At 35.1% G+C, this 26,330-nt stretch overlaps 1 protein-coding gene across 1 annotated transcript in view; it reads right to left on the minus strand.

Moving 5' to 3' along the window:
• IQCM (IQ motif containing M) overlaps window positions 1-26,330 on the minus strand; it is a 274,157-nt gene that overhangs the window by 219,901 nt on the left and 27,926 nt on the right. Inside the window, exons 4-8 of the mRNA XM_085222190.1 lie at window positions 26,070-26,172; window positions 24,140-24,202; window positions 13,172-13,478; window positions 7,162-7,255; window positions 3,557-3,624 (exon numbers count right to left, since the gene is read on the minus strand). Of these exons, the coding sequence (XP_085078316.1) occupies window positions 3,557-3,624; window positions 7,162-7,255; window positions 13,172-13,478; window positions 24,140-24,154 (484 nt within the window). The 5' untranslated portion in view covers window positions 24,155-24,202; window positions 26,070-26,172. The remainder of the gene's footprint in view (window positions 1-3,556; window positions 3,625-7,161; window positions 7,256-13,171; window positions 13,479-24,139; window positions 24,203-26,069; window positions 26,173-26,330) is intronic.

Here is a 26,330-nt window from a genome sequence, read left to right on the forward strand (position 1 = left end):
TTTTTGCCTAACGGAGATAAGCTGGACCCTTGATTTAACTCAGCCTTTAACTATCCAGGTCAATGAAAGAGAAATATCCTGCATTCAATCATCGTTATATGAGGAACAACTTATAGCAGAAAATAAATAGAAAGAAGAGCCTCAGAGCTTTGTGCAAAAGATTTCAGACTTCAGCTGAGAAAAGGAGAGATGAAAAACTCCACACCAATCCTCAAGTCCCTTAGGTTCCTGCAGGTCGCCATGGACCTGCAGAAGAAAAGAACCAGGCCACACTACAATTTACACTGAATCAATCCAATCTACTTCCCCTGTAACTTAACAATCGTATGAGCTTTATTTAAAGAAGGGTGGTAAGGAACAGTGAAAGAAGCACTTGTATTCCACTCCCTTCGATTTCTCCTCACTTGCACACTGCAGCACTTACAGTATTTGTGTCATACAAGGTGACAACATGATTTCTAAGAGAGTTATGGAAATACTGTAAGGAGCTTTATCTGTAAGTTCACAGAATATCAGGGACTGCTACTCTTCTTGTTATTTCAAAAAAAAAAGAAAGGCAGGCTGATACTTATTAATAAGATAATAAATGCTAAAGAATAAATGGATCATATCAATTCTGTACCATGACCATAGCTGTATCTGTAATTAAAGTGGATAAGTTAATGTCAGTTCATATTTTCATATAAGCCTGCTGATACACATGCAAACATGTTAACGTACAAGAATCAATGCCTGGCTATAGTCTTAAAGCTCTTGCCTCATAGCTTTAATTGAATTAATTAGCTAGCTTTCTTAATAGTATATCAGCTTCTTCGAAAGAGGAATGATGATCACAATTTAATATGCAGTTAGGCTCAGAGGAAATGACCAAATCTGTACAAACATTTACAGAATTAGTCAGTTTTTGTTCCCAGAAGATACAGAAAAAGCTCTGGTCCTTTTACTTTGCAAGACAGCTGGATGAATGTAATTTGCTAAAAACATTCTAGAATTAATCTTGACATTTTTCATGAAATAATTTACTGTTTTTACTGAAGACTGAAGTATTCAGCTAGTTTGACAACTGCTTGAATATGGTTTGAAGAAATTTGGCACTAATCACTAAATAAATTATTAGAAAATATATATTATTTTTATATTCCTAGGAGTTTCCATCACTATCGGTTCCTAGTTCTTCACAACAAAATCCGCTAAGTTTAAGAAGCACTTTTAGTGGGGGGGTGAAACTGTAGTTTGCATTCTTTCAGTAAACAAAAACAAAAAAACAAGCTTAGAAAATATTAAATAGCAGCATTTTAAAAATATGTTCTCTGAAACCAACATTTTTACAGATATTATGAGGGCATAATTAAGGGTTCTCTTATAAAGATATGCAACACCATTTTATAGCTGAGCTCAACTTTCACTACTGATAGAAAAAAAAGGTAACACCAATAAAATAACCACCTATTTTGTTTTAAAATATGCTGCTAAATTATGCTCCTCTCCCTTTTTATTAATGGCTCCTGAACTACTATATAACTCCAACCAATATTCACAAAGGGAAATCAATGATTTTGCACCCATCCAGCGCTTGCTTCCTTGTATCAGTTCAAATAAGCAAATATGAAACTATCATAAAGAAAACGATTTAGCAGAGGGTTGTTAGTTCGGGTAGTATGGTTAAATCATGGTTGGATTCAATGATCTTTAAGGTCTTTTCCAACCTGAGTGATTCTATGATTCTATGAAAACCAACTGTGTCCTTTAAAAAGCAAAGTCAGAAACTTTTGCAAGATCGTCTCACATTCTTCTGTTCCAATGAATAACATTTTAGTTCTCACTGACACCACAGAGATTTTTCCTCTTCATTGCATCCCATGGTTTGCACAGCACGAATAGTGGGAGCTAGTATTACTAGCCAGCAGATCTGGGCCAGCTAGGAAGGAAAAGTAATCCTGTGCTGAAAAAACAGTGACAGATTGCTTCTTCCCTGTAATAGAGGGAGGAGCAAAGCACAAACAGTAACTGAGAGTTACTCCCTGGCTGATCTGATCCAGGGGGGACAACTGCTACTGAGTTTGGAAGTAATGATCATGCTACAATTTAGCTCTAAAGAACAATTAAGTAAAGCATTTCAGAGCCTCTTTGCCATTCTTAACAATATTGGCAAAAACACTTTGTGGATACACTCTAAACTTTCCCATTCTTTAAGACAGCAGCTTCTTATTGAATGTACCTTAACTCAGCCTTTTCTTGGCTGCTTGCATAGAAATTCAGATTTTGAAATGGGTGACGGTCATAAATAGAAGTTGCTTAACGACAGAAGGAATGTTAACTCTTTTTTAGTATCTGTTTCAGAATCCATTGTTTTTGAAAGCCTTGAAAGACTCTACAGTGCAGAGAAAAAGGGAAGATCAGAACAGACAGATCATTTTACTGCTAGCAACAGTCTAGGGACTTTTAAGTGCAGTAGATTAATGTTGATGTTTAGTGACTAATATGATCCAGTGCTCAGTTAAGTCTGTGAAAGCCTTAAGAGGAATTTATGGAAAACACATTTTTGTTATTGTTTCAGTTTATCAGGGAAATTTCAGGTCATGTGAGTGTCTTTTCAGAAGTCAGATCTCTTTACCTGATTCTCAATGCCCTTGGGCTGAAAGAGACTAAAGTAAGATGCTCAGGTCTCAAAAGTCACCAATTTTGCATCAGGAACATTTACTGCAGATTTCTTGCCATCACATGATGATCACATGATCACATTTAGTGAGTTTGCATGGAGGAACAGTTCAGTCTGTCAGCTGGCCCTTTCAACACAGCAGTTCATGTCAGTGACAAGCTAATAGAAGCTAAAGTCAGAATTTGAGAGTCTGTGATGGCAAATACATAACTGGTCTGACAGTCCAGAGATTCACCCTCCAAAATAGAGCATTAAACAAAGAAGGCTCGAGCAGAATTAGAATAGCTACAACAACAAGCAAGACAGAGGGGTAAAGATTCAAAAGTCAGGATCAAGAACCAAGGCTAGAGTAGATAGAAGCACAAGATTAGGTCTCAGAATCATTGACCAGAGATACAGCCAAATGCTGTACACTGGAAAAACCATCAGCCAAGCTTTTGGGCCAGTATCTACATGTCCTGGGGGCAGATTGTTGTTTGGATTAACAGTGCTTAGATATCTGAATATCCAAGTGAGGTCTGGAAGAGATTTGATGCATGCCAGAATTGATCAAGAATCAGACTTGAAAGTAGTTATGTTTAGTCAGACCAATTCTTATTACTGTCTCATAGTACAAGGAAATATGTCTGATGGTGCACAGCGAAACACAGTAAGACATATTTCCCTTTGAGTTTGAAGGCTAGAGCATAAATGTTTCAAGTAAACTAGTAAAGCCAGTTCACTGGGAAGGAGGGGATAAATACTATGCATTGTCCCTAAGATAAATGAATTTATAAAAAAGACTTTTTTTTTTTTTTTTTTTTTTTTTTTTTTTTTAAGGCACACTGGTCTATCATCAACGTTTTAAACATTTTCAGGTTTGAAGGACGTTAGACTGGTCAAATTACTCCTTTTTACCTTTGTGCGTGATCTGAAGCCCAGGAGTATCACTTGGGCCAGGAGAACTAGGTAAATCCAGGGATCTGCTTTAGAAAAAATAGTTGAAAAAAAAAAAGCAAAACTGAATCATCTGTATTTCTATAAGATTTTATTGTAAGATAAACTATCATACTGTGCGATATATTACTTTGAAATATGTTTTGAAACACTTAAAATAGAAGTCTAAGTGAATCATTTGAATGAGCAGTAACTTTTGGGTTGAGTACCTGCTAACTGGAGAGACTAATTTCTAAACTAGCTGCTCTTTTCAGATATACTTATAAGTCATTGCAATCTAAAAACTGCTTAATAATAATAGAAAATAAATTGACAGTTTTATTCTAGTTCTTCACAGATCGACTTCTGTCATTGTGACTTTAATTAGCTGGCACTCATTGGGATTGCAAGTATGGAAGTCAAAGAATGAAAGTAAACATATTTCCTACAGTAGCACTGGAAAATACAAAATTTGTCTATATTGGTAGCACTGCCTACAGATAAGCTGATACATTAACAGTAGGCATCAGTGAGACAAGGAAAAGTACTTCTGGGAAGCTCCATTCATTTTTGGATGAGTGGGAGCAGACTTCTCTGGACTTTGTTTCTTCATAATCATGCCGATCTGTCTGCTCATCTGCTCAAGGGCTGCTCTACAGAATAATTACAGCAGTTCCAGATGTTTCATTCATCTTACCATCAAAACAATGTTGTATGTAGTTGTAGACAATAATTTCAAAGATAGTAAGTACATTCTATCAGAAAAATCAGTTACTGAGAACTAATATGTGTTCATGAGAACTACTTCATGTTCATGAAAGCCATTCACCCACTTGCTGAATTTTTGTTCAGTTAGGGAGATCGGGCTTTTGAGCTCCATTAAATATAGACAAGTCACATTAATGTGAATACAGTTATCTAAAATGTTTTAACCTAGCTGCTTAACGGTGGTTAGTTTTGCATAATGCTGGGCACAGAAAGCATTCTCAGACCAGTGAACAACTGTTCTGAACTCAAATAACAAGCAGCCCCAGGAGCTTCGATGGGATAAACATCTCAGTTTCAGCTCTTGGCTTGCAGATGAAGTTATCAAGAACTGTCATAGTCAGTAGTAACACTGAATGCTTTTAAAACTTCAGTATAGCTTTTCCACACCCATTGTGCAACCACAGATCCAGATACTAGTGAAAGATGAATAGAATATTCATGGAAAAGAAATCATTATCATAACTCATGTATGCAAATGGATTTGGCATTTAAGTACGTTATCATATAAACTTTATTTTTTTAAATGTACAGCCAAAGTCACGCATCCTATGCCTTGATATTATGAACAATATACATAAAAATCTACCTCTCAAGACTTAAAGACTTCATTGATGTTAAAGGTGTTTAGCTTTTTTTTTAATCCCATTCCCTTCTGACAGCCACCAAAAACACTGCTTCAACCAGAAGCATAGTGCCTACTTTTGTCTTATTACTGAGATAATGTTAAACTTTCCAAAAATATATAAACTTACATAAAATATAAACTTTCCACATCATATATCATATAACACTCATTTTCTTTTATAATACTCTCCAGGAATGATCAGGAGGCTGATCAAATAACCACAAACGTGGTTACCTGAGATAATCAGGCTGAAAAGATAGTATGCTGAAAGCAATACCAGATGAAATCAGAAGTACAGATATAAATTAATTTTCTTGGGAGTGTCACCACTGGAACTATAAGTAAATTCAGAAGGACTTTGGGAGACTCATTGAGCTTTACTACTATACTGAAGAATCTTAAGAGCCTTGTGTTAGAGAAGGCAAAAGACAAAGTCTGCATAGAATTATCCATTGATTTTCAGTTAAGAGTTCATGTACTACAGATGATTATGGGGCAGTACCAATTTTATTTTCAGCCAGTTCTGTGCACTTCAATAAATATAACTGCTGTGCGTGCCTTAAAAGTAGCTAATTAATATTACCATCATCACTTAGAAAATACATTAGCAAATGTAAATGCAGCCACAAGTATGGAACAATGTAACAGGCATACACAAGAATTTCCAGTAAAGTGTCATTGTCTGCCATATGTTTTCACAATATACAGCTATACAAGAAGTAGTCAAAAATGCAAGTCCAAAAACTTAACAGTCAACCTCAATGTGATATCCATTTTCTCATGAAAATTCTCCCACTTCTTTTTCTGCTTTTCAGTGGCCTTCTTTTGTTTGTTTTTGCCAGTCTCCCCCACACACTGTGACTATTTCTCCTTCCTATCTAGGTGCACGCAAGAGGTGATGGGGAGCAAAGGAATAGCAAAAAGTGGAAACTCTGCAAAATCATCAGATAAGCATTTCAGTAACTATATTAAGGCTTGCTCATGTAGGGTAGAAGCAAGAGCAAAAGAAAAGTCTTTCAAAAGCTGTAATTCTCTCTCCCTTTGAGCATTTGTGGAAAGAAGCAGTCAAAGCCCACTGATACAGCTGAAGCATTTTCTATGGGCAGCCATTTCCACTGCGCTCATTCCAAGGCAAACATAATTGCACTGCTAAACAGACAAAATGCTAAGTTTCTAAGATTGCACGGTTAGATCTTTATATTCTCCCACCAATATATCAATCTCAAATTGAAACTGAAAATGTTTCACTAAGAACATTCCTTAAAGTGCTAGAATTCAGATGACAAAAGGAAGGTATTGTCCACAAATTTGAGGCATTAATATTAGAAAGGTGTTTGAAATGATAAAAAGGATGTTTGAGAAATCTTTAAAATTATCAAAAGCATAAAGCAACTTTTGAGAAGATTCAGCTTACAAAGTATCTGCCATAAGTGCAAATAAATAGCGTGTTCTATTATGCATATTAGTGAGTGGGCACGTGTTCATGCAGGGCACAGGGGCTGCAGCTGTAAGCAAATACTTATCAGTGCAGTTACTACTGTGCAGCCCATGCCTATGCATGTTCATGAGGTGGTGCTGCCACAAGGGAAAAATGTGCCATGAAATGATGATGCCATGACAATTGATTAGAACAGAATGAAGAAAAAAGTTCATTTCTGAGGGCAGAACAGAGCCAGGTCTTCAGACACTGGAAATGATCACCATTCCACTTAACTGACATTTTAAAAAGGAAAAAGCAAAGTCAGTATGCTAATAAAGTTTAAGTATATTTCAGTAGTATTTTGTTATGTGGCCTCATCCCAGTGTGCAAGATTTAAATATGATTTTGATTAATAAAATCCATGAAGAAAGAAAACCATTTTAACAAGTAAATATAAAAATACAAATTTTTTTCAGCATCTCTTACTCTTGCAACTGGAGTTTTAGAAGTGTATCATCGGAAAAAGCTTATCATGCATTTTCAGTGAGATCTTGGAATTGATTACATATTCAAGAAGCACCACTGAGCTTCATAAAAACAAACAAAGCAATCGAACTACCGAACATTTTTCCTAGGTCTTACAGAACTCTACCATTTCTCAAAGAATTTACAGTATGAAATTTACTGTAACATATAATTCGTAAAAAGACAGGGTAAACTTCATTTGTTTTTCAGAATGAACACAATAGTTCAGTCAGTTCTACCAGATCTTACCTGAAATAGGAAAATTTCTCCTTTTTTTCCACATTCTTCTGAGCTCTACACAGCGAGTCAATCCCAGACAACAACTCAGCAACACTTATTTTCTCTATGAAAAAGGTAAGCAATTTATTAACAATTTTTAAATATATTCATTCACATACGTACGAGCATAGAAAGCCCTAGAGAAGAAAAAACAAATCATTCTGGTTTTTATTTTGTTTTACAAGAAAGAGTATGAGAAACTTCTCAGGGAAACTACAAACATATGCACATCCTGCAAACAGACATTCTTTCCAATGTCGTTCTGCAATTAATTTTGGACTCCAAACCATTATGGAAGTGGACCACACACTCAACACAGCTCTGTTTTATATTCACAAGCATGGTGAAAACGAAAACACTTTTAAGGAGAAAAACTGCTTTAAAAAAGATCTGGTTAGGAATGTATACATATAGCATTTGTTTTAAAAGAGTCAAAGACAGCAAAAACATTCAATAGACTTCAAATATGTACATTATACAAGTATTGTTTCTTTTTCCCTCAGTTGTATTCTCCCTCCAGAAATTTTCCTTAAAAAAAAAAAAAAAAGAGAGAAAGAGAGGAAGAGAGAAAGAAAGAGAGAAAGAAAGAAAGAATACTTTCCCTAGGCATTTACTTCCTCAGATTAACATATTCTCTTTTTTCAATATTGTGCACTGCTTTACATTTTGTACTGTGTTCACTCAAAAACAGATAAATTTGGAAACTTTCTTTGAGCACCCACATAAACATACACAGTGCACTATGGGCAAGATAGAACTGAGGATGCTCACAGCACTAAGCCCCAACGTAGTAGTACAACACTTACAAACGGAACATTTTTTAAGCCTTTCTCTTACAAACATCCATACTTTTCAGAGAGTAACAAAATGCATGACTAAATAATAAATAAATAATACAGAGGGATTCAAAAAATCAGTCAACTCCAACAGGTCCTGCGAGCCCTTCTCACCTCACTGCAGCAGATAAAATGCAGCATATGCAGCTTCCACCCAGTAGCAGCTCACTGCAATTAGCTCGGCGACATTCACCTGCAGTCTTCCCACACTCAAGTGGGAGAGCAAAATTTACCACCAAATCATGGATCTCCAGTAGGTGGAGTGCCAAACCCAAAGGAATAGTGCTCACATCTTGAGATGCACCTACATAGAAGTACAGGTTCCCACTGATCTTTTTGTACTTTATGATGTATCACTTTGATTTCAGAGATCATTCCTCTTCTGCATTTAAAATGTGTGTGTTGATATAAGAGAGCTATAATGGATTTTTCTGTTTCAGTGCTGTAAGTAAATTCACATACTCCATGAAGGGATTTAAGAGAGCTCCATATTTTTGGCCTTCTCTGTATTTTTGGCACTTTCCTAGTTTTGTGTTCAATACAATTATGCATTTTTACAAACTACGTAATGTTTGCCTTAGAATTACCCCGAACTCCTTCTCCTCTGATTTGTACAACTTTCAGTCTTTTTGTTCTTCTCTCTATTAACATACCATTAGCTCTTCTGTAAACAGAGATCGTTCCACAGAAAATGTTAATTTCATAGATAGAACCCAAGCAGAAAAATAATCTGCTTGACCTAAAACTTTGAAGTTTTCTATATACGTCAAGTACACAAAAAGGCTTTATAGTACATCTTTCAAATTCCTCAGCATGCAGAACTACTGTTCTGAATGCCAGGTACATATCTTTTATGAGAAGACAATATTAGTGCTAATAGCATGGCTTTTTCAGCTGATATAGTCATGCATGCAAGTTTGCAACATCTTTCTTACATTTTGGCACTTTCATTTCATACTTCACAGTTTTATTAGTGCTTTGAAAGTTCATTTATTTGTTATACCTAGATGCCACAAAACTTTGATTATACTATATAAAGATGTAGAGGAAGATGTTGATGGAGTTCCACCAGAAACATATAATTACCTTGATAGGATTCCAGAAACCGATCTGGTATAACTGCTGTTTGTCTAGAATACTAACACCTGCAGTCTTGCCAGACTGCAAATTCATGAAATTTCTGAAAACTTGCTCATTGTATTGTTTGTTCAAAGATCAGCCATGCTGACAATGGTGCAAAGGATACAGTGTTAGATGATGACAGAAGTTCCATCAAGACTATGTTTAATAGTTATTTAGGATATTTCTCTTATACAGCCCCTATACAAAACATGTTTACAGTACACATAAGCAGAATGGTTGGAATCTTCCCCAGACATGGATTCCCTCTTAGCTACTTTCTAAAGCAGTGGTGTTTTAGGTCATTATTGTTCACTGAATCCACTGTATTTTTTTCACTGAATGACTTCAAGCCAAACTTTTCTTCACCTCTCTGTTTTCTCTACCTCTGCTTCTCTTTTCCCCTCAGCCAGCCATTCTGCTAGATAGCAGGCTAAAACAAACGGGTCTGCAATAAGGTCCAGAGGTGTTCAAAACCAGAGTCATTAATGCCTCTAAATCAGGGAAGAAAGTAAAAGGAAGGGGCTGCTGGTGACTTAAGGAAAAAGAAAACGCTTATCAGTTACCCTACAATACATTTTCTAAACAGATGCATAGTTCTGATAAAACCAGATCTGGTTTTGCATCGTTTCTGCTGTTCTGCTCAACGAAATATTCAATAATGATAATTCCCTTGCAATGCACAGGGACTTTCTAAAAGTACAATTTAACTCTCAGAAACATTGGCTTAGACTAACTCTAAAGCAGAGCATGAAGTCATAAACGTGTACAGATGTTAATATTTGAAAACATTAAAGAGGTACTGAAGTTCCTAAGCACCTCCCAAGTTGTGTTGATTTCAGCAGTTATGAGTCATAAGGGAAGAAGATACTACTGAAATTACATGCCTGGGACACTTTTCTTTACCACTTACATTTAGGAAAAAACAACAGTGTCTTCAGAAATACTTAATGGGGAGAAAAGCACTGCGAAATACTGCAAATATCAGGGACTGAAATGAATAAATCTGCTTACCTCTATTTATGCAGTTCAAAAAAAAAGAACAATGCTAATGCATTACTTGAATTACTTGTTTCTGATGATACCATGGAAGGCTCAGGAGATCTAATTTCATAAAAATATTATATAAAAAAAAAAAAAAAGCAGGTGACTGCCGGAGGTTCTGAAAGTTACGGGACCGATTATTTCAGGGAAATGTTTGTATAATGAACTTGGGCAGATTTATAAACATAGCAAAGAATATGAGACCACTCATATATGCTGTACCAGCCCTCTGATTAATAATTGCATTGAAGACACTGAGCTAGTGACCTAGGAGAGCAAATGCACTCAGAAAGTCCTACTTATTAAAAGACCTTTCCTGAGATTACTTTATTAGCTCAAGACTACAACACATGCAAACAGGGATTTCATGCTGAGCATGGAAGTTTACTACAGTGTGCTACTATAGTTAAGCTCGTGCTACCCTATCTTTGTATCCCAGACAAAGTGGTTCTCAAATGAAGAAAATACTGAAAGAGATGCAACCCAATAACCCTGCTCACTTAAGCAATTGTAATCTAAAGTTTCTCAAGGCACTCTTTGGGTGGAAGCGAAATCTCTGTGAGCTGGATGGCCCACTGAGTTTTAGTGAACCAGAATTTAACTAAGGCAGAGGAGAGCTAATGCTGTCCATGTTGCACTTTTGCCAGTACAAAAATAAAGACACACAGTAGAGGAGATAATTAAAGGAATATCTCTATTAATAAGTCAAGGAATGGAGTACCAAAACTGGGAGAAAGTAAGCATTAATGAAAATAAAAATTCCAAATATTTTTCCTCCTTGTATTTGTTCTTCAAGGATTCTCCATGTAGTAACATCTCTTCCCAAGTCATTTTTTCTCTGTATAAGCAATCTAATTTTCACTTGTGCCTAGAGATAACTAGTTAACAACACATACTTTAAGATGTTGCTGGGTACCAGCTAGCCTCTTTTTGCTGGGCTTCCACTTAAGCTAATGAAATGAGTCAGTGCAAGTACCAAGTCACTTTTTTTTACAAAATGTTCTCTTACATATTTCTCTACACATCCCAGTACCAGTTTCAAACACCTTTTCCTATTAATTGCGGTTTGGTTCTAAAAGTTTAAACATATAAACTTAGATAAATAAGTTTAGTATTATTTAAATATCTAGAATGACATTTATTGAGAAGCTGATTGATTCAAAGCACTTAAAATGAGGTGAAATCTACCAGAATTCCTATCTTAATAGGAATTTCAAGAGTAAACAACTAATCTGAATGTAGAAACTGATTTTTAAGGCATCAGAACTGCCAAGTAGACTTTCTCAATTTTCTTATCAAAATGCAAAGGAGATCTTTTCTTCCCCCTCAGAATTTAGCAGATTGCATCATATTGCAAGACTTGGGTAGCCTGTACAGAACACAGATAAAAATCTAAAGGTTAAGGATGTCAGGAAGCTGAATTTGGTTTATAACTTGCAGTGCTTAATGGTTTCGTCCGTTTATCTCTAAATAAATACTTGACAAGGCCAAAGGAGTACAGCTTGAAGCTATTTTTGCCAAAAGCAGTTTACTCAACGTTGAGCGGTTCAAACATAAAAGGAAAAATCAGATGTACAGATATTTTCCTTCAGAGCAGCTCTTCATAGACCTGCATGAGATTTATTGTACCTCAAGTAGAACCAGTGACAGTTGTTAAACTTACCAGCTGGCTAGTTCTGTAAAAGCTGGAAATATTTCTACGTATGCCCATTACAATGTTCTTCTTCACAACACACAAAGCTACCACCTTCAAAGTAAAAACAAATGCAAAAGTGTGTGGGAAATATGTCCCCTTCTAATGGAGAGTTTAGGGTTTTACACACACACACAAAAAAACATCAGACCAAACTTCACAAAAAGTGAAGTTTCCTTCTTCACCATAGAATCAAATCAAGTGAGCCCAAACCAGAGCCATTCGCCTAATATTACATAAATGTCACAGAACAGACACAATTCACCTCACATCTTCCTCCTTTACCTTCCACTTTGGAGTGACTTGAAGAATCGTGGTGAGAAAAGAGATGAAAAGATGAGGGTTATATTCAATATAAAAAAACTGCTAGCTGAAAATATATTATTTTGATGAAAATTGTGGCTTTAAATGAAGGCTGTTCTGAAAGTGAAGCCTCCTATTCTTACTGTGTTGGCTCACAACATCACAGGCTGATGCTGGTGGTATTGCTAAGAGGTTGAACCTTCCTACCAACATCCTGTGACACGCTATTGCTGTTTGACAGATGGCAGAATAGAGGGGCAGTGTGAAAAGTGATGTCTGACATGGAAGTGTATATGAAGCAGAGGTGAGTCACTGAATTCCACCATGCAGAAAAATGGCATCTGCTGACATTCGTTTACACTTGCTGAATGTTTATGGAGATCAAACAGTGGATGTGAGCATGGTGAGGTGGCGCATGATACGTTTCAGCAGTTGCAACAGTGACACGAAAGACAAGCCACATTCCAGATAGCCATGCACAACTGTCTTGCCATGAAATAAAGAGCATCTCAATCAGCTCATACTCTGCTAATGGTGATGACTACATTGAAAAATAATGTTTCATAGCCAACAATTTAGTCTATTGGTGTTGTTCCCTTGGAATGTATTTTAGTTTCCATGGAAATAAATAGGAGGCATTACTTTCAGTGTGTCCTCTGTATAATTAATATTTTTTAGTCAGTTAATCTGCTTTCTACAGAAATTTGTGAGTTTTTGTGAGAAATAGAAAAGGAATTATCCAATATTTTTTCCACTGTATAATTCTAGGAGAGTATGTCATTTACAAACAAGTATACATATATTATGCTCAAACTTTGAAAAGATTCTAAAGAAGCTCATCAGTCAGACAGAACTATTAATTAACATAGAAAAATATAAATGTTAGACTTGTAAAAAGAAAAAAAAAAAAAAAGAATGGGCAAGTGGTGAATTGTTGAATTTCCTCCTGTTTTAAAAATGACATGTAAAAGAAAAGACTTCTTACCTTCTTGTTCTTGCTCCACAGTGTAACATGGAGATAGGTAGACATAAGCCTTGTAAGTTTTGGCAGCCTTCTGAGAAAACATATTGTTGGATATTCCATAACATGGTGTTTCAGGTAACTTATAGAACCTTTCTTCTAACCAAGAATCTTGCTGAAAAATGTTTGATCTTGCCATTCCAAAAGTTTTGTTATTATAAGGGTTGCCATTATTTTCCAGAACAGAGGCTGCACTTAGAGGAGTCTGAGTTGAGCCCCAGCGGCAATAAGGTACAGTAAGTTTCTGGGAAGATATGGATCCTTTGCATTTCTGTTGATAAAGTAGATACATGTTATTAAGGTGACAAGAGTTCTGAATTATTACTTTTGCATTGAATCATCTCCAATATCTGCTTTAAAATAACAATGAAACAGTTATCTCAGAAATGCCACACATGAAACAATATTTCCCTTGTGAAGCAAAGCTGTATCGTTTCACTTTTATTTACATTTAAAAGAAATAATTGATTTTTTTTTCAATGAATATCACTACCTTGTTCTTAAATTCATAAGACAAAAATGAATAAATTCAGCTGCAGTTTTCAGATCTCCAAACATCTCCTGATTCCAAAATCTCTACGTATAGGAATGCTGTAATATGAAAAATTTTGGCAAGAGCCAATACCATCTCTGACCCAGAATTTTGAGATTAGATTTCAGACCTACTTAGCAGCTGATCACGTACCATTGGCCCATTTTATGCAAATAGGCTTTAATTTACATAACAGTCATTTCCATTTATTGTCAGAGTAACCAAATTTCTTAAGGACAGCTTAATAATACAGCTGCTCCATTATGCCATTTATGAATGTAGTCAAATACATGTAATTATATTTTTAACATGTTACTGCTATTTAGTATTCTATCCCATTTAAAAACATAGTTGGTAGTTCACAGATATGAAATAGAGCAATCCCTGTCTTATCTAGAAAAAATACTGTTCACATCCCTGTTCTAACAAAGATAACTAAATTAGTTTTGTAATGCTCACAGAGGTGAAATTAACGAAGAACTGACATGAACTTTACACATATTTACTCGTTCAGCAAAGGTTAATTACAGTAGTAATTATGCAATATTCTAGAAAGTTCCCCTTCCATCTAGACTCTGAGCCAGGTTTTGCCACTAACTGTAATACTATGCTAACAAAGGAGTGCATTCATGTTGCCTGACCTGGTCTAGCACTAGGTGAAAATATCCTTCTGCAACCAAGCCAGTTCCTATTGGAACAGTAGAAAAGGGATACAAACATTGCAGAGGGGTTGAAACTCGAAGATCATTGTGGTCTTTTTCAACCAAGGCTATTCTATGATTCTATGAAGAGAAACAGCTTTTGTGCTGGAGCAGAAAGCACAGGAACAGACTGGAGAAGGGCAGCGGCTGAGTAGGAAGAGGGAAACAAAAAATAAAGAAGTGAAAGAAAAAAAATCTGCATCCTCGGCTAGCCATTTTCCTAACTGTTATGCAAATGTGATCCCATGTGATTCCAGCCACTGGAAAGGCAAAAAAAAAAAAAAATAAAAAATAAAAATAAAAAACAAAAAACCTGTGCTCACTAAATTTGTTTTCAAAAAGGAGAATTAGTGAGTGTTGAAGATGTAGTAAAGGCAAAAGTACACACAACAAAAGTAAAGCTGTGAAATAAGCTCAAATATAGAGAAAAGATAATGAACAGAAATAGTGTAATTTACTAAGAGAAACATAAAAATGATTGAGAGGTTACAATCAGCAACACAAAGGAGATGCATTCAGGGATAGCAAACCTGAACTATGAAATGAAGTGATGAAAACCAAGCCCTATAGTAGCAGGGGATGGATCAAAAATAAGTCATCAATATAAAAACAGTACAGAGAGAAAGATCTTCAGAAACAGATAGAAAGTCCCCAGACATCTTGCAGCCCGAAAGACATTGTGCTGAAAGATGTTGTGGAATTAAGCAGGGAGGTGGGGAGAAAATTAGAAGAAAGTTTCACCAAATGCTGCAAAAGATACAATTTTCAAAGGGAAAATTGAATTGGAAGTGTCAAGGATAAAGAAAACAAAGGAGAAAAGTGTGTGGAACACATTCTAAGCAATTCTCAAATTTGGCAACCTGAGAAAAGTTTCATGTTGAGATGGGAAGCTGAGTGGAGGCGACTCCAGGTACACGAGTAGAATAGTAACTACTTTTATTTCCAGACCCATTGAACATAGTTTTCTAAAGAAATGAATCACTGTAAATTACCAGTGAGACATTTGCCTGCGCATTAAGGGTTGAGACATTTTGTATAGATAGATAAATTTGTGGCCTACAGCATGAAATCTGCTTAATCAGATTAAAATTATTTTTTACATGATATCCACAGAAAACAATGTTTTGTATATAATTTCAACTCGCTTCCTTGCAGAAAAAAATTTTCTGTGGATGCACATCACTTCATGTTGTAAATGCCCAAGTGATATATCACACTTTGTAATAATTTTTGTTTTATGCTTATTCAATTAGCGTAGTTTTGTTAATTACAAATAAAAAATGAATGAATAAGGCTGCTCCTTCATGTGCAGTTTGATAAAGAATATTCCCCTTCCTGCTGCTAATACATTTGAACTATTTTGTAAGCACAAAAAATATACATTCAGAAAAGGTCAGTTGAGTGAGTATCCCAAACACTAGTTCTAACAAGAAAGTATGATTATCCCTACATATTGTAGAAGACCTCCAATTTTTCAGGTACTGAAACACCAAAAAAAAGTGTAGAAAGAAGCCATTTTGTATGTAATAATATAGAGGACCATCTTATTATTATGATATCTCCTTGACATAGGCTTTAAGGAGGAAACAAAATAGTTTAGGGTAAACCTTCTAGGTAAATAGTTAAGGAGTTTTATGAAGTATTACTCTCTATATAACTGAAAAAACTTATTTTCAATATCTGGTTGATTTACCAATATCTGTTTACTAAGAAGGCTCAATGCAGTCAGAAAACTAACAAGCTTTAAAACCATCAGAAATTAGATGGTTCAGAGAAAGTTATTTCTTGTTTCAACTGGGGTGACTGAAGAAATGAAATTTTCTATTACAGCCCATCACTGAGAAGAAGTAATAAAATACTACTGTAATTTTTCTTTTCTATCTTTTTCTCCACAAGTTTTAGCTGCGCTATTAAGATTGGACAATTCTTTAACGTAAGAACATCAACAAGTCATTGTATTAGTTGTCAGACAAGGATTACTGAGAGAAAAAGTTGCGATTGTAAACAAAATCAGGTCTTTTCCACCAGTGATTTCAACCTTTGATATTACCAAGGGTCTTGTCTAAGAGTTTACAAAATAGAGACCTAAGAGAATTTGTGTAGGCTGACCACAGCACAGCCCTTGGTCTCACAATCCTCCTGTGCAACTGAGCTAGACAGGTTCCTGCATCATCATCATCATCCTCATAGTTTTGAGCCTGTTCGAATTCACAAGCCTGATTACGAAAGATGCAGATGAACATTGATGTTAATAATAATATTATATATTTATTCTTCTATTAAGAAAAAGGATTGTGAAATGTGTTTTGTTCATCTTTCCCAAACGTTTGTTTTTATGGAAATGGAGGATTGTACCTTGAGCACTCTGTCTACAAGTTTTAGAGTTTTTCATGGGAGAAGAAAATTGGTTAATAAGCAATACTTAAAAAATTGCGAAGTGTTTGGCTTGTTTCCATAACTATCACATTTTCACTGAGGGATGGACAGTATTAAATACAATAGCTCATACAGAAATTATTAGAATTTCTTTTAAAATAATTCATTAGTTACAACTTTTGAAAATATGTTATACAAATGAGGATTGTCTATTAAATCACAGTATTTATAATATAGGCTAGCTAGTATCTACCTCTTTGGTTGTCAGTATCAAGGCTAGCTAGTATCTACCTCTTTGGTTGTCAGTATCATTTTCAATGATCTGGAAGAAAATACAAAGCAATTGCTGACAAAACTTGCAGAGCATGCAAAAATTGGTGGACTGAGGCAAGCATTCTACAGAATTATCTGTTTCAAATGGCTAGGTGGCTTTATTTGAACAAGACAAATTTTAACAAAGAAAAAATGAAAAGTCATAAACCCATTCAAAGGGAACACAGGCCACATTTACAGGATGAGGAACTGGAAAAAAGTGATTCTGAAGGTGGATAAGAAACTGTCAACACAGTGCAAAACTATTGCTAAATGAGCTAATTGGATCCTTATAAAAGTAAAGGAATATTTAAATAGTTGATGTTTTGCATTATTTCCATGTTCATACTGATGCCACCAGTGCTGGAATACTACATTTACTCTGAAATGTACATTTAAAAAAAAATTAAAAAATGGAAGATTCAGAGGTGAATTAAAATATTATGTGATAGCAGAAATATCTAACATAAGAGAAGGTTAATATATTTACTTTCATCAAAAGAACATCAGAAAATTATTTGCTCACAATGAGAGAAGCTAGCATAAATGAGTTAAAAGTGTGGAAAACTTGTGTGAAAGTGAAAAAGTCTCAGCTGCTTAGAAGAATGCAAATATGCTATGTATAAAGAGGTCATATACACAGATGCTATGTAGACACTGCTGATTGTAAAAGATATCATGCTCTTCATTTAAAGGGATTGGTACTGCTAATTTCCAGGAAAATGGGGAAATAGACAATAATAGAGTTAAGAAAAAGATGTTGCCTTATCACCACTCATGTTCAGAACTGGTAGAAAAATGAATTTAGTCACCAGCTGAAAACATCAAAGTATCCATTTTCTCTCATCGCTCCTTTAAAAAAAAAAAAAAAAAAAAAGGGTGGGGGGAAAGAATTTGCATTAGTCAGTCAAATAAAGAGTGAGACAAATTCAGATCTGGAGAGTATGAAGCAGTGTACGCAGACATTAGAGGTTAGAGGGGTTAGAGGGAACATTACTTTGGACTGCAGAATGGGGGAGGAGTGTTGGTGTGGGGGTTTTGGTTGGTTGTTTCTGTTTGATAGGGAGTAGTGGATTTTGGGTGTAGTGTGGTTGTTTGTCTATTTGTTTAAAACAAATACACCATTAGAAATAAAGGAAAATCCAACAAAAATTGAATTACTTGTTTGTAAACCAAGAACACTTACTATTATGCTCTCCATTAAAAAAAAAAAAGGGGTTCAAACAGCAAACCCTGCTGTCCACTATCAACTTCTTATTTTCCTATTTACCACAAGAAGGAAAATACTCTATAATGACAGAAGGTCTGTGCAACAAATCTCACTCTGAATGTACCTATGTGGTAAGAAGATTTTCAAATACTGACTTTTTAATCAGAGAGGGAGATGTAGCAAAACCCAACATGTTAAAATGTAGTGCAAGAATTCCTCAGCCACATTATGCAGGAAGCCAGTCTAGAGTATTTTAACAGTTCCTTCAAGCTTTGAATTCACCGAAACTAAGAATAGAGGCATTCCTGAACTCCACTGCAACAGAAAAGGTAACTTGCACCAAACATTAATGGTAGTGCATACAGACGGATACAAATCCTAAATGAATCCTCATCTGCTACTGAGGGGCAGATGTTGCTACATTTTCAGGCTTTCTTGAAAATATATTTTATAGGGTAGCCAGGCAGAAGGAAGACTCAAAAGGTTAAGAGAGTGTCAGAAATTAAAAGGAACATTCACATACATACGTTCACATTTCTTCAAATTGTGTCTAGTCATTCGAAGGACATTCATAATTAAGCAAGGATTGATCATTTCTTTTTTGCACATTGTCTAATCATCTAGAAATATTTCTAATTTCTACAGTCTTCAGCATCTTCCTAAGTTATAAAGGTATGAATGTTGTTTATTATAAGCTTGAAGTAGCCTATGTCATGGTTCCAAGTAATACATATTTTAAAATGATTCTCTGAAATAGCAAGCAATATAAAATACTAAGCAGCAGAAATGTATTTGAAATTATGCTGAATTCATTTTGCAAAATATATTTTTGTTTATTGCAATAAATAATAATAATGTGAATAATAATTTATGCTGGAAAGAAAAAATATATGAAGAAGTGATCTACAATTACGTAAATATAAATATATATTTATATATTTATGTATGTAATTCCTTGACTGTAGGTTCAACGATAGATATCGTGTAGGAAGCAAACAGGAGAGAAACAAAGGAGCAAAGAGAATATTATCAAGGTATTTAGGTGAATGACATGACCATTTTCCTCCAAAATATGAACTACTGTAATATTTGAAGATAAGGTTTGCATCAATATTCTTGTTCCTGAATTTATAGCTTTATGGGTTCTTTCGCTTAAAAATAATCTTAGAATTACAGCACAGGTGAAAACAATTTTTCTAAATGTGAAGGAGAATGCAGAAACAGTTCACCTTCAACCTATCACATTGTGGCAATTCCAACAAAAACACTACTTTTTGTGATTGTAGATCCTGCAGGGCTTTTACTCTCTTTTCTCAAAGATGTCCAGAAATATAACCTGTTCTCTTATCCTCATATCTGAGCAAAAAAGGTAATCCCATTTTCCTAAGACATCAATTTCTACCTCTTTTGTGACGATTTATAAGGTTACAGTTTTCCTATTATTCTGTCAGACAGACTTCTGTATTCTCAATGCAATGCAGCTGACCTCTGGATGCACCATAGGAAGCAGAAAACTTTGATATCGTCACTGCAGGGTAATTTCTTGGTAGTGAAACTTCTTGTTATTGAAATCTCTTAATTCCAATCATTGAAAATACTTCTTCAAAATGATCCTGGAGTTTCCGATCTGATTTTATAAAAGTCAATGTTGAAGTAGATGTATTCAGTCAAGGGAAAATGTTAAAATGAGCAGATGAAATATACAGGGCCTTACTCTTCTAGGATGCCTCTGACAAATGAATCTGAAATTCCTTACAAATTCACAGTTCACTCTTTAACTCCAAAATGTTATTTCTAACCTATTTTTTTGCATCCTAGTGCATTCCTACTGGGCATTAAACAACAAGAAATAATCTTGGAGTGCCATCATTAAGGATAGAAGTTAGCTGGTACGAAGGTACATAACTAGAATGAAAGCAACAGCTGACTTTTGGGGATGTTCCATTTTTATTCACAGAAAACAGCTTTTTTTTTTTTTTTTTTTGACAAAGAGAATGCCTCGGCTTCACATGGACAAATATTATAACTGAATGAGAAAATCAAAAGTGTTTTGTTCATAGTTACCTGCAAAATATACTCTCTGTCCACAACCAAGAAATAAACCACTGAATTTGCAGGAGAAGATATAGGCTGACAAAGAGGAAAAATGATGTCTCAGAACACAGTGGAATAGTTTGTTACAGGAACCTACTGAGCACCACCATTGCTGGAAGTTTGGTAAGCTTCTGCAGAAATAGTGTAGCTGCAGTTGATCCTGTCTTTGGGTCAACAGTTAGATGTACATAATTATTCAACTAACGAGTGGACGATGGATTTGAAAAAAGCACCATCTTCTATGTGATTTAGCTGGCCCATTCAGGAAAAATTATTCAAACCATTTAACTTTTCACTTATGCCACTCATTTTTAAAATACTAATTACTGTAATGTTATGATCCTTGTCTCCTTTTTTTAATGAAGATACCTGAGATTGTGTTTCAGCGGTTCATATGTACAACGTTTTCAAATTTTAAAGTCATTCTCTAGATCACCTTAAGAAGCTTTATGAACTACCACAGATCAGTTGATTGGAAATTGAATAATACTGCTCCAAAATACCTCCCTAAGCGTTTTCTCTTGGCTTTATTTTAAGTATAAATATATAAAATAATGCCTTATTATCACTCCTTGCTAAAATTGTGTTGCGGACAAACAAGTCTGAGAAGACCTAGGTAGTAGGAACTTTTGAGCACTCAACATATACTTTATAGACAGAGAAATGTCTATAAAAGTCTCTTGCTTGCAAATAAGTAAACAGTGGTCCAAGAGCAAGCTCCATCTTTGAGGACAAGTAGTGTTAATTTATCTGGGAGAAAGCTGTTTGGAGTTGTACAAACCACAGACAGCAAGAATTTGGTGCTGAGTTGGACTGTCCCTCTTAATTTGACATTGGATCAATATAGGCTCATAGGAAACTAAAGCCAAGTGCTCAGGCAGGTGGATGTGATATGATGGTGCTGTTTGACTTGAAGGACAGAGAACAGATCCCTGTCTTCATTTTATTTGGTAGTAGAGAATAATCAACGATTAAAAGAAAATACACCCTTACAGGACAGCTGCTTTTCTCACACAGATAAAAAACACTAACTGGACAAAAACAGTTTCTCCAAGATCAGCATGAATTAATGGTAGTAAGTGGGCTAAGCATCTTGCAAACTGAATCTACTTCCTTTCAAAAATTCCTTGGCTAACTGTCTGAGGTGGAGCTTATTGGTAAAGAGCCTATGTTTTGACTAATTCCCTGAAAAGAGGACCAGGACAGGGCAGACAAAATAGAGCTCTTTATTCTTAAAGCTCAAATGTTGAGCTTGATTTCATCATCTTATGTCTGTATGAGTGGGGATATGAGCAACAGAGCTGCTGCAAAGCATTCTATAGCTCTTATAACATTAACAGTACTCCTGAATTTAACTCATAGCACACCTGACTTGGGTCTGCACTGTTTTTTTTCCAAGGTTTTTCTGAATATACAGCACCAACTTGCTACAGTTTATATGGAATGCTTTGGTAACCGAGTATTTACATATATATACATATATATATATATTTTATATAAAGAATTTTTTCTTAGTTATTCTTCCAAATGTACTCAGGTTTGTGGGGTTTTTTTAGGTTTTTTTAGGTTTTTTTTTTTTTTTTCTCTCCAGGAGTGTACCACAGAGGAGAATACTCTGAGGTCATTACAAAAAATGCATCAATGACATCATGGCAAAGCTACACTCTGCAAAGCTGCAGATCAATCACAAAATGGTATTACTCTATCAGAATCTTGGAAAATAAAAATATCAGGTTGACTCATAACCACAAATATTAGAGGCTAAGGAGAAAGAAAACTATAGGTTCAGCTTCAAGTAATCCGGGCTTGCTGGAGAGAAAAGCAGCACCAAAATACTGCATGTCAAAAAAAAAAGTTGCTGGTAAACATGAAATACCATTCAGATCACCTGGATTAAGTTGTTCCTTTCCAAAAATAAAAATTAATGGGTAAGTGAAATTTCTCTTTCATTGCCAAAAGTCTGTCTTCACGTATGGGATATAACTAGTTACAAGTAAAAAAATAAATATACATTCAGAAAGATTACTATAACTTCCTAACGAATAACTAAAACTCTCTTGTTCTGACAGTATCATTGATAACATAGATAGTAAAACAGAGTTAAGTTGAAGGCAAACCCTGCAGGATGTTATCCTTTTTCTGATAATTTATTTTTAGAGGAGCCCCAAGCCTTCACAATCCCATGTCACTTATTCCTTGTCTACATCTGAGGATTTTGGAACCTCTGTGTCCTCCTGTTATCTCTACATTCCAATGGATCTACTTTACTTTGCTGCTTCACTTTCAAGTGCTGTGGCAGAATTATCTACAGCCATTAGTCCCCAAGTAATCTTAGAATAAATAACTGTTCAAAACAGGTACCAGGAAATAAATCCTGTTTTGAGAGTTTGAGGTTTTTTTTCTCCATCAACAGGTACATGTATTTGTTGAAAGGAAAATATAAGATAAAATGCAGTACTGCAGGAAAACATCACAACTGAGAAGGTTCCACAGCCATCATGGATACAGCCATGATAGAAACCCGTTAGTAACAAGACACATAACCAAAAAAAGACCAGCATGGGAAGAATACATACCAAATATAAATAGAAATATGGCTGAGCAAAGGGGAAAAAAAGCAAAGCAAAGATACTCTGAAGTAAAAATAAAGTGGGGAGAGATTTTAGTAGGAGGTCTGAGCACATGCAGTTTCACTTTTCAAAGCAGAACTTCTGAAGCCTTAAGGGTGGGTTGTGATCATGAAAATCATCACTATTCAAAGATGTGTTATTTCACTTCAGCAGAACATGCAAGGTTTATATTCATAATGTAAGATTACACAGAGCAATCATTGATAAAGAAGCATTATGTTCAAAACATAAAACACAAAAAGACTTATTTTTGTGGGTGTTTTGGGAAACAACATTTGTATTCAGAACCTTGCTTCACCGGTTCTCAGTACTCAGAGGTGCAAAATAATCTTCTCTCCAGAACCCCAATGTTCAGATATAGTATTGCTTAATGATTTTAAGTTAATTACTCTGTTCATCTAACCTCTACAGCAGATGAAACTTTCAAGAAGAAAAGCTTGAGATTTACAGATCATTCCAACAAATATTTAAATACATACTGCTTTCACCATGATGTGGATGATCTGGAAGTTAGGACAGAAAAGCTTAAGGAAGATAAATCCCCCACTGCCACAGCTAGCTACTTTACACCTGCACACAAGGGACCTACTAAATATTTTGTTATTGGCAATACACATTGTTAACTATAATTTGCTTGCTCTTCATAGCCAGGGGCACATGGATAACATACAATCTAGATAACTTAAATAAAAAGAAACTGCCAGTGCAACTCTTTTTGGTCAACAGACTGCCTTCAGTAACTATTCTAAAAGCTACTGCAGAATCTGCCCTACTGCACAAAATGAAACATTATATTTCCTTTTAGGATCAATCCTCTAGAAATCAAGATGCCTCTATGAAATCATAGTAAACACAAACTCATTCTGAATCAACTTACATCACTTGCTGAATTTTTCCTCTAGCCCAACACCACTTAAAGACATCATTGCTCTGATGGGTATGCTCAAGTACAAAATGGAGTAAAGCCTATAAATTTCTTCTGCAAGTTTACTTTTCTCCAACACTCATAGCAAAAAAACCCTTTTATTTTATTAAACAGTAACTTCCATCAGAAGCTTAAGAAATCAGAAAGGTTACCTCTTTTGAGTTCATTTCTGTGAAAGTGGAGCACTGAAGCAGCACAAAAACCACTGTATAGTTCTGGAAATAATTCAGAAAGGATTAAAAATTTCTTTCTTTCCTTCTTTTCCACCTCCCCCACTCCTACCCCCATCCCCCCACCCCCCACAGTTTAAATCACTGCAATTTTTTCATTTAGAATTATTCCAAAACAATTTCACTTAACATCTTTTCTCTCAACCTCTCAAACCAAACAAGATTAAAGTTAGAAAAATAAAAACTAGTAAAAATATTTCAAAGATTTATTTCCTTTACAGGATTTATACTACACCTAAGGGCTGAAGCCATTGACCAATGGACTTTCACCACTGGAATTTTGCCCTTGATCTAAATCATCACTGACGTACTACTTTGGCAGCAAAAATTTCAGAAAGCACAATAGATAATGTGTATTAGTCAAACTCATTGATGTTTCATAAAGCCTTGTAAAACAATGACAGGACCTTATACAGCAAAATGGAACTTTTTTAGCACTGGCATTTTATATATAAAAATTATATATCTGCAAATAGCAGAACAGTTTTTAGTCTGAGATCTCATTAAAATAAAATTAAAAAAAATAGTAATAATAAAAAAATACCTTTAAATTAATACTTAATTTACCCATCTTTTTAAGTTTTCTCTCTACATCTCACTCACTATGCCACTTACTAGGTCGTTATTCAGAGAGCACACGTAAGAAGAGAGTAAATACAATTTGTCAAAATTTTTCACCAAATAAAAAATGCACAAGAAAGACCAAAGTAATTAGAACATCCAACATCAATAAATGTGCAACTTCTGCCTCCTGAAAGGCTGTGTACCTCCTGAGTGGAACATTGTCAAACAGAGATGGACTTACAAAGGGGCAGAATGCAGGTCCAAGGTAGTACAGGATTTGGGATACAGAAAGTATGGGCTTGATCTGTTTCAAATATCCTTGCATGTTTTTGGCTAACATCTATAAACCAGCAGCTTCCTATTAGTTTTCAAGCCTATACCCACCATTATTCTGCACAACGTAAAGAAATATTTCATTTACTTACTGCAAAAGAACTGAGTAAATGGTTATATATTGTGCGTGTATATACACATAAATAGCTAGATTTAGTGTGATAATCTACTTGTGAGTTTCGTTTTTTTAGTATACTAAAAGTTTAATGAATAAAATCCTAGAGAGACTGCCTCACTTCAGCAGATAAATTAACTGAATCACTGGAGTGAAGATAAGAATTGTCAGACGCAACTGAACATTTATGGACTGAGTAAACTAGCATTTGTAGCTGCAAGTTGAAGCAATCATCAGTTGCATATAATGTGTATTTTAAATGTCCTGTATAGTATACTGCAACCTGATAGCTTACCAAATCACTAATAAGGAAAGATAAAAATCAAAACCATGGATTTCAAATCTGAAAAATCAGGGAGAAAATTCAAATGCAAGGACATCTTCAGTATATAGATGTTAGAGTGTCATACCAAAATCCAGACCTCTTTGTAGTGGGTGTCCTTTTTACCTTCTTGCCAGCAGCAGGAAATATTACAAACTCTTTACATAAGTTTACATAAACTTTTACGTAAACTTATGTAAAAAGTAGTCAATATTTCCAAATATTTGCAAAAAAAACGTAAAAAGGAGGCAGTGATTTAGCATCCATAAGAGTCAGTAACGGAACCTTGGCATGCAGAGCAGCCTAAGATCTGGCTTCCAAGGTAGCTTTTATGATGTCATGGGGGATTGCACTGTATTTTTAAAGTACTGTACTACACTCCTAAAATAAAGGGCTATCTAAAACTTCTGCTTTTACATCAGCAGTTGGCAAGACAGAACAAAAAAAGATCATTTAAAAAATATGAACTTTCCTCCTATAGAAATGTATACTGAAATATACTAATACATCATGCTAACCTGTTACTCCATCTTGGTGCTGTGTCTTGAACAAGGTATGGCAGCAGTTGCTTATGATATCATCAAACACACCTCTGAAATCAGAACCTCCTGGAGTAGGTTCCTGGAAGATTGAAGTTAGAAGAAATCAAGAAGTAACAGCTTCCTAATCAGCGGTTTTCTTCTAACAAGATACTTAGATTAATAAAAGAACAATTACTTTCACTCTCCATCTCCTACTAGATTGTTGTAATGTTGGATAAATAGAATTTAATGAGATCA

The sequence above is a fragment of the Meleagris gallopavo genome, chromosome 4 (genome assembly GCF_905368555.1).
Source record: "Meleagris gallopavo chromosome 4, MGAL_WU_HG_1.1, whole genome shotgun sequence".
Classification (NCBI taxonomy): Eukaryota; Metazoa; Chordata; class Aves; order Galliformes; family Phasianidae; genus Meleagris; species Meleagris gallopavo.